The 9,257-nt window shown below is 36.1% G+C and overlaps 2 protein-coding genes across 2 annotated transcripts in view; both read left to right on the top strand.

The window, feature by feature from the left end:
• The first annotated feature begins 1,053 nt into the window (after nucleotides 1-1,053).
• On the top strand, nucleotides 1,054-4,082 carry LOC107662849 (phosphatidylinositol phosphatase PTPRQ-like). Its single transcript, XM_016452963.1, has 4 exons — nucleotides 1,054-1,195; nucleotides 1,387-1,533; nucleotides 3,419-3,579; nucleotides 3,672-4,082. The coding sequence occupies exons 1-4, from the start codon at nucleotides 1,054-1,056 to the stop codon at nucleotides 4,080-4,082; spliced, it is 861 nt and encodes a 286-aa protein (XP_016308449.1).
• Nucleotides 4,083-5,336: 1,254 nt separating this feature from the next.
• The window catches only part of LOC107662847 (phosphatidylinositol phosphatase PTPRQ-like), a 24,676-nt gene continuing 20,755 nt past the window's right edge, over nucleotides 5,337-9,257 (top strand). Inside the window, exons 1-6 of the mRNA XM_016452962.1 lie at nucleotides 5,337-5,340; nucleotides 5,424-5,585; nucleotides 5,665-5,844; nucleotides 6,677-6,784; nucleotides 6,872-7,153; nucleotides 8,256-8,537. Of these exons, the coding sequence (XP_016308448.1) occupies nucleotides 5,337-5,340; nucleotides 5,424-5,585; nucleotides 5,665-5,844; nucleotides 6,677-6,784; nucleotides 6,872-7,153; nucleotides 8,256-8,537 (1,018 nt within the window). The remainder of the gene's footprint in view (nucleotides 5,341-5,423; nucleotides 5,586-5,664; nucleotides 5,845-6,676; nucleotides 6,785-6,871; nucleotides 7,154-8,255; nucleotides 8,538-9,257) is intronic.

Genomic DNA, 9,257 nt, shown 5'->3' with positions numbered 1-9,257 from the left:
CACATACACACTCTTAATTCTCAAATACTGTATATCTACACTACTGTTCACAAATTTGTCAGTAAGATTTTATGTATAATGCATTATAAAGGTATCTATAGTGTATGTTGTAATTCCTTTTATCTTGTCATAAATAATTGTAACCAAAGATAAAATGCCTTATAATATTTTCAGATTCTTAGTTACATCTGAAATTGGTCGTTTGTGATGTATTTTTATGCATTATACTTCCTAAAGGTGTACAAATTAATAGATAAGTATTACAACTGTGGTTACAGTTATTTATGAGGTCATACAATGCATTATAAGGTGCATTACAATGCATAATTAATGCATTTTATATATACTACTTTTATAATACTTTTAGGATGCCTTATGTTTAAAGGCTTCACGTAAAGTTATTTTTTTTACCAATTTATTTATTTATTTATTGGAAAGAAATTAATGTTTTTATTCAGCAAGGATGCATTAAATGCTTTAGAAGTTCTATAAAATATAGCATATAGCAAATATAGCATATATTCGCATATTAGAATGATTTCTGAAGGATCATGTGACACTGAAGACTGGAGTAATGATGCTGAAAATTCAGCTTTGCATCACAGGAATAAATTACATTTTAAAATGTATTTAAAAAACAAACAAACAACACAGTTATTTTAAATTGTATAATATTAATTCACAATAATTTCTTTTCAATTAAATAAAAGCAGCCTTGGTGATCATAAGAGACTTCTGTCAAAAACCTAAAAACAATCTTACTGACCCCAAAATTTTGAACAGTAATTAAAATTCGAATTCTTTTCAAAAGACTATTTACTTCAATAAATCTCTCTGATGTGTTTGTGCATGATTCATTAATACATGTTGTAAATGTGTTTTCATTATTTTTATAATAATATCTGGAATTATAGCAATAGGGAAAATTACAGAAGTTAATTTCTGTTGCAAATGCCATTTTAATGTTGCCTTATCTAAATATCACAATTTTCACAGTAATCCATAATCTCAAGTTTCTGTAACTAATCAGAATAAAAAAAAAAAATAATAATAATGTGTGTTGCAGCCCCTGAAGACCCTCCACAAAATGTAGTTTTCAGAAACGTCACTTCTAAATCTCTATCTCTAACTTGGGATCCTCCAAAGATCATCACAGGACGGTTCAGTTACGTCATCCAGCTCCACAGCTCTGAAGGTAACACTTGCTAACACCCGTTGACCCGTTACCTTTCATATTATCAGACAGACACCATACTGTTACAGGAACTTTATATAATATAGACCAGTGATATGAAGCTGTGTGGTCTTGCCTTTAGCACACATAATGCAAAGCACATCCTCTCATTGTTTGTTTGCTAATGTGGTGCATGTATGTGTGTATTTCAGAATTTATTAGTGAAAACGGCACAATCGAACAGGCATTTATGTACACTGGACTGACTCCATACACACAATACTACATCCACGTGATGGCCAAATCAGCAGGGGCCACAGGACCGGCAGCAGTGATCAACATTACAACACTAGCAGAAGGTAAAATACATACACATTTGTGATCCTGGACCACAAAACCAGTCTTAAGTCACTGGGGTATATTTTTAGCAATAGCCAAAAAAAAACATTGTATGGGTCAAACTGATCAATTTTTCTTTTATGCCAAAAATCATTAGGATATTAAGTAAAGATCATGTTCCATGAAGATATTTTGTAAATTTCCTACTGTAAATATATCAAAACTTAATTTTTGATTAGTAATATGCATTGCTAAGAACTTAATTTGGACAACTCTAAAGGTGATTTTCTCAGTATTTTGATTTGTTTGCACCCTCAGATTCCAGATATTCAAATAGTTGTATCTCGGCCAAATATTGTCCTATCATAACTAATCATAACTAACAAAATTGAACCTTATGACTGGTTTTGTGGTCCACGGTCACATTTACTACCTAAATGTGGCCTTACATTTTTGCATTTCTACTTTATTTTTATTTTATAATTGAGAATGTCCCCATATTTTCCAAAAAGGGAGATTTTATCAGTTTAGCTAACTTCTGAGGTTTCTTTACTATAGATAGGTAAACCTATGACCTGCGAAATGCTATTTGCACCCTTACTGATTTTGTCTTTCGTTGTTTTTATTTGCCACAGTGGATGTTTCAAATCTTCACACACGATGCAGTATTAGATAAAGTGAACCTGAGTAAGCAAAGCATATACTTCAGCTGATTTTGTTGATTAAAGACTGTCAAATTGTAGTTAATTGTATGAAAATGTTATTGCCTCATATACACAATAAACAAGTGTAGCTGTGCTGACTGCATTTTAAAGAAGCGCTGAATCATTTTAGATACTGCTGATGTGGAATTGCTTTTGTTTTTTCTCCCCATTTTCTTTCTGCATGACCTAGCTACACTTTAGTTGTGGTTCATGGATGAATTGCCACAAATTTGTCTTGTGTATTTTCCGCTACAGTGAAGAATGAATAGTTCCTTCAGACATGCAGGTTGCCATCACATGACCTCCACTATGATTGATCTTTGGTGTCATGTGTTTTCTCAAACTGTGGTTGTGTATGCTTGATGGTGACATATTGGGAGCCATGTGATACAAAACAATTCAATTTTTGATTCATCTGTTTGGAGAACAGAAGGCTCAGGGAATGTGTAAGTGTTTGCGACTTCTGTAAGTGTTCAGACTCGGGGGTCAAAATAAGTGAGAGTTATAAATGAGGTTTATATTTAACTGGTCTCGGTGTAATTAAGTCTATCTGCGAAATCAGCTATCTCTAATTATACCTTTAATTGGGTTCATTTAGCTGGAGGAAATGGCTTTTTAATACAGAGCCAGTTGGTGCTGAAAAAGAAAATGCTTATTAAATGCATGGAAAAACAAGAAAGGTTATTTGTTCACTTAGGGTTGCTTTTATCTAAAATTAGTTTTTGGTTCAAGGCCTCAAAGCATCTGATGCTGAATATGTGTGATAAATAAAGGGCTGCATTTTTCTCAGCATTGGATTGTAGAAATGGGAAAATATATCAGCTGTTCCCAGTAATGGACATTAATAATCCAACCCTGACTTTACATGGAAATACACTACCATTCAATAGCTTTTTTTAAAGAAATTAATTCTTTCATTTAGCTAGGGCGAACTAAATTGATCAAAAGTGACACTAAAGACATTTATATTTAATATGTTGTTTATATTTTGATTTTTTTATTATGAAAAAATCGTTTGTGATTTAAAGCACTTTTTAATATATATATTTTTTTACCTTTAATTTTATTTTCAAGCATATTTTTGTCTTATTTTAGGTAATTTGAAGTCATCTTATGGTCCCCTTGGAACTGTGCTAAGGCCCCTGGTGGTATGGCAAAGTGTTTTGTTAACTGAATGTGTGTGCATTTATTTCCCTGTTAGCCCCGAGTGCTGTGTCTCATCTGACAGCAGAGGCTGTGGACTCCACGTCGGTCCGTCTGTCCTGGAGACCCCCGAGCCAACCGAACGGACTGATCACACACTATCGGATTCTAGTGTTATACCGCAGTACTCTTGTACAGGACATCACCCTGCGAGAACAGGTAAAACACACTAAACTCCACAAACACACACACACACAATCACAGTATTTTATTTGGTTCAGCTTTACTGATTATATGTCATTGTGTTACAGAACGCTCCACTTCGTAGTAATGCGAGGTCACTTGACATCACCACAGCATCTGCATTGACTCTCACCTCACACGGAACATTTCCCGCTTTGGGTCGTGATTTTTCCAACACTGATATGGAACTGACCTCTGACCTTCCTCTGACCCCGAGCACCCCCCACACACCTCCACCCTGGCTCACAGTGACCCATGACAGAACCGCTGCATCTGTTCAGGCTGAGACTGAGGCTGTAACTGAGGAGCCTTTGACTGAACTTTCAGCTCTCACTCGAGGAACTGAACAACCACCATTGGTTAACTTAAGCCCCTCCCAGCCCCGTCGCTCCACTAGGGCGGTGGCCACAGACTCCACCCAGCAGCAGGTGAACCCACCAACAAGAGCTGCCACCACTATTGGAATAGAGGGTAAATAACTCCTCCCCCTGATTCCACCCATTATGACCTCACTCACATTTCAAGGTTGTTGTGATTTGGATAACTAATATTACTGCTAAAAGCACAACCAAAATAACAACTAAGTTAACATACTAGGTTTCCGTAAGTAAAAATACGATTTAAAATCTATTTATTTTTTAGCAACATGAATAAACCTTTCAAAACAGACCTACTTTACTCCGTGTTAAGATTATTTATATACTATTATAGTGTCTATTCATATTTTGAATTAGCTTTTATTTTTTTTAATTAGCTTTTATTTTTATATTTTCCGTTTTCATTTTAATTTTAGTTTAAATAGTAATTTTATGTACTCTCATCACTTGTATTAGTTTAATTTTATGTATTTTTTCTCCAGATTTGTTCTAATTACACAAAAATTATTTTGGTAATTAAATGTGTGTGTGTGTGTGTGTGTGTACCTGGTATTTATCACGTTATGGGGACCAAATGTCCCCACAAGGATCGTAATACTAGTAAATTTTGACCTTGTGGGGACATTTTTGAGGTCCCCATGAGGAAACAAGCTTATAAATCATACAGAATGAGTTTTTTTGAGAAAGTAAAAATGCAGAAAGTTTCCTGTGAGGGGTAGGTTTAGGGGTAGGGTTGGTGTAGGACAATAGCACATACAGTTTGTACAGTATAAAAACCATTACGCCTATGGAATGTCCCCATAAAACATGGAAACACAACATGTGTGTGTGTGTGTGTGTGTGTGTGTGTGTGTGTGTGTGTGTGTTTTCCCCGTTTATTCCCCTACTCATAATCCTAAAGATTAATCCACCAATCACAGTCAATGTCACTGTGAAAACTGGTTGAAATTGGTGAAAAGAGCAACTTTGACCTGTATTTTTATATACATTTTTATATACAAATATTTTATATTCATATAGTTTTAGTTTTATTTACATTTTATATAAAATATAGGTATTTTATATAAATCAGATTTTTTTTTAATTAATTTTAAGTATTTTATGCTTAGTCCTTACAGTAGTCCATGACTTATAGTCAATAGTTTTATATTGTACCATCATTTTTTTTATTTGATTGCTTACTGTACCTCATAGTGCTTCATGGGAAGCATTTTGGCAAAGAATTTTGTAAATAAAAAATACTTTTTTGTAAAGTTTTTTTAATGTTGTTGTGGTAGTTCAATGCTTCCAGAAATTCTTTATTAAAGATTTTTTTTAAATACCAATGGAGAAAATTATTGAGAAAATTACTTTATCATGGGTGCTGAAAAGGTGGGCAGTCATTGTTGCGCTCTGTTGCTTGTGCTTTCTGTTTTCTGATTGGTTGTGCCTTTTGATTGACAGTCCTACCAGCCACTGAGGAGACAGCAGACTTGTCGTCTGATCACATCATGTATGTGGTCAGAAGACTGAGTCCTTTCACCGATTACACATTTAGTGTGACGGCAAAAAACATCATTGGAGAAGGACCTTCCACAGAAGTTACAGTGAAAACAACTGAACAGGGTAAAATACCCTTAGAGTTGAAGAACAGTAGTTATAACTTACAACCACTGTATAAAGTAACCCCAGTGTTTCTCCACAGTACCCAGCTCTGTTCAGAATGTGTCCTATCAGAACCTGACCTCCACTTCTATCCGTGTTACTTGGGAGCCACCGCTCAACCCTAATGGCAAGATAACTCACTACACTGTGTATGCAGAAAATCTCCTTACAAATCAGCAATTACAAAAGATGACAGACACCACCACCGCAGTGCTCACAGGTAACACACTAATAAGTACACTACCAAGGATGCATTAAACTGATCAAACGTGATAGTAAAGACATTTATAATGTTATGAAAGATTTATATTTCAAATAAATTTTGTTCTTTTGAACTTTCTATGCATCAAAGAATCCTGAAAAAATGGTCCATCAAGGTTTCCACAAAAATATAACTGTTAATAACTGTTAAAATAACTGTTTTCATCATCGATAATAATGTTTCTAAGAAATGTTTCTTGAGCAACAAATCAACATATTAGAATGATTTCTGAAGGATCTTGTGACACTGAAGACTGGAGTAATGATGCTGAAAATTCAGCTTTGCATCGCAGGAATAAATTAGATTTTAAAATATAGTAAGTTAGAGAACAGTTATTTTAAATTGTAATAATATTTTGCAATATTACTGCATTTTCTGTATTTTTGATCAAATAAATGCAGCCTTGGTAAGCACAAGAGACTTCTTTCAAGAACATTTAAAAATCTAACTAAAAACTTTTGAATGACTTTTGAATTGTAGATAATTGACTGGTCATTTTATGATAGGAAAATAGAATAAAAAGATACATTGATGCCAAAAAAGATTTAGGCACTTATGCCACACCTGTTTGAACTTCATGCATCCACTAAAAATCAGCAACACCAAAGATACTGAGCATAAATGATAAAAAGGTGAATTTCTGAGAAAAGCTGTTGCTTTTGTTTGCAGATTCATCCTGCTTTAATATTTCATATCTAATGCAAGGACATCCAGACATTTTTAAGTGTGACCCAAGTGTTTCATAGTTTTTGAGGCTGCCGTATAACACTATATATGCTTATATCCACAGGTCTGGACAAGTACAGCAGTTATAAGGTACGTGTGGCGGCGTCCACCGCCATTGGGGAAACTCCATTGACCGATGAAGACTACATCTTCGTTATGACACTAGAGGATGGTATTGAGCCAGTTATGTGTCATATACATACAGAAGCACCCTTAAACACTTCTGAAATCTCTTAGCATGCCTCCATCTGTCTTTCAGAGCCGGATTCACCCCCGCTGGATCTGGCCATAGTGAAAACCACCTCCTCCACCGCTACTCTCACCTGGTCTCCGCCAGAGAAACCCAACGGCATCATCCGCCTGTATGAGGTCTCCTACACCAACGGCACATACAGCAACACAGTCAACAGCACATCGCCCAGCGCCACACTGCGTTACATGAAGCCGTACACACATTACAATGTGACTGTCAGTGCGTTTACGCTATACGGACACGGGAACCAGATTTCTGATACTCTACAGATGCTGTCGGGGGAGGATGGTGAGTCATTGTGTGTGTGTGTGTGTTCATGTTTAATTGAAAAACTAGGAGAGGCTTAAAACTTTAATCCAGTCTCATCCTGAAATCCCACGCAATTAAGGCGCATTCACACATACAGTGATTAAAGTATTGGTCCTGTTTGATTTCTAGTAGACATTCCTATTCCAAGTCTAATCAAGGCATTAAAACATGTGAACTCTTGTGTCTTTACCCCAGATGCATTGCGTCTCTACTCAGTTTGCATGAAGTTGAATGTAAATCACCAACTCTTATTAATAAAGATGAATGTCTTTTGGACGCTTTGTTGCAGCAAACATTTTTTAATACTTTTAATCAGTAAGAACACATGAAATTTATCAAAAGTCTTTTGAACGTTCTTTTCATCAGAGAATTCTTAAAAAGTATCACAGTTTGCGCTAGAATTCTTTCTTTCTTGAGCAGCAAATCGGCATATTAGAATGATTTATGAAAGATCATGTGACACTGAAGACTGGAGTAATTCAGCTTTGCATCACAGAAAAAAAAATTGAACATTTTAAAATATTTTAAAATAGAAAATAGCTATTTTAAATATTTCGCATTATTCCTGTTTTTACTATATTTCTGATCAAATAAATTCATCCTTGGTGGGGCATAACTTCTTTCAGAACCATTAAAAAAATCTTACCGACCCGAAACTCCTGAATGTTAGTGTATGAATACACCTTCATTCATAAAATCCCACATCCCAGCACACATGTTGAGCCATGGTGCCTGTCCTCTTTGTACTGTTCATTATGTTAATAAAAATTCAAGAACACCATAAAACAGGACAAATAAGGGCAATGGCCTAGTGTTTAGTGCATGAGCTCCAGCATGTTGAGTTAAGGTGCTTATGTTTCCTTCTTTTTATGTGGGAAGCGCAGATTCTAATCTCATTCCCCCTCTGTACTGTTACAAAAATAATTTTAATTCATTAAAAAGCCCACTTCATGTTTTAATATTATTAATCACACGAGCGAGAGGACTGTTTTATCGAATATCAGCAATTCGCAGGCTGATATAATTTTTGCACCAAGCACACCGACCTCATCCTAATGTGCAGTTTAATTGTTTGTTTCAGTGCCTGGCAGCCCACCTTACGATTTGACCTATGAGGACATTGGATCCAGCGAGGTCAACGTGTCATGGTCGGCCCCCCTTCTCGCTAACGGCATCATCCTCTTCTACAACGTGGAATACTGGAATGCCACACACAGTCTGAACCAAACCACACATGTGCCTTATGTCACCCTGTCCAACCTGCGAAAGTATGCACGCTACCGCATCAGCGTGCAGGCTGCCACACAGGTCGGCATGGGCAACCACACAAGCGAGATCCTGAACATCACCACACTGGAGGATGGTGAGTGATCGGTTTTAACAAACGGACCTTGTGTTGCTTAATTAAGCTGTTTCTCCTTTTTAGTGTCAGTCTTCAAGGTGAATGTGTCTGCATCTGGCTAAAGATGCAGAAAGAATCAAGGTCACACAGTAAACATTTCTTCTTTTTACAGCTTTTCAGTGGTCTGCGTGCAGGAATTGGGAGTGTTTTATTATTGTTTAACTATTTTTATTTCTCCCACAGGACATTTCTGAAAGCAGTCTGGGAGTTTTATACAGTGTCATGGATAAATTCGGCTTTTAAACCAAGTTTATTCTTTCTACCTCAGGAGACAGAACCTTGTTTCTCTGTGTTTGGTTGGTTAGTTTTTCCATTAGCAGCTGTCAGAATGGACAAATGCGGATGCCGCTCATGGCATGGGAGACATTCTCTAACATTTACTCACTCAAATCACTGTCACGTTCAAGAGTTAAGTCCTTTTCCACAGTTTTGGGTCAATAATAGCTGTTTTTCCTAAACAACAGTACCCAGTTCCCCTCCAAAATTCCTAATCGCCAGGAAACTGAATGATACTGAGGTAGAATTGTCCTGGAAACCTCCCAAGGAGGCCAACTCTGAGATTTTATACTACATAGTGAGAGTGTGGTAAGTGAAGATGATTTCAAATCAGTTGTTACCAAAGACCTGGCTGTTGTCGTACTAGATTGAAACTTACAATTGTGTGTGTGTGTGTGTGTGTGT

This window comes from Sinocyclocheilus anshuiensis, unplaced genomic scaffold (genome assembly GCF_001515605.1).
Source record: "Sinocyclocheilus anshuiensis isolate Anshui unplaced genomic scaffold, SAMN03320099.WGS_v1.1 scaffold739, whole genome shotgun sequence".
Lineage (NCBI taxonomy): Eukaryota > Metazoa > Chordata > Actinopteri > Cypriniformes > Cyprinidae > Sinocyclocheilus > Sinocyclocheilus anshuiensis.
Note: the sequence above shows the minus strand (reverse complement) of the source record. Positions and strands in the feature narration are given on the sequence as shown.

What these genes read in the sequence shown, in the direction of transcription:
- LOC107662849 (XM_016452963.1), top strand. Translation starts at nt 1,054, where the DNA reads ATGTGTGTTGCAGCCCCTGAAGACCCTCCACAAAATGTAGTTTTCAGA. An exon ending in CATTACAACACTAGCAGAAG is followed by an intron (nt 1,534 to 3,418) that starts GTAAAATACATA and finishes TTTCCCTGTTAG; the next exon opens with CCCCGAGTGCTGTGTCTCAT. An exon ending in ACATCACCCTGCGAGAACAG is followed by an intron (nt 3,580 to 3,671) that starts GTAAAACACACT and finishes ATTGTGTTACAG; the next exon opens with AACGCTCCACTTCGTAGTAA.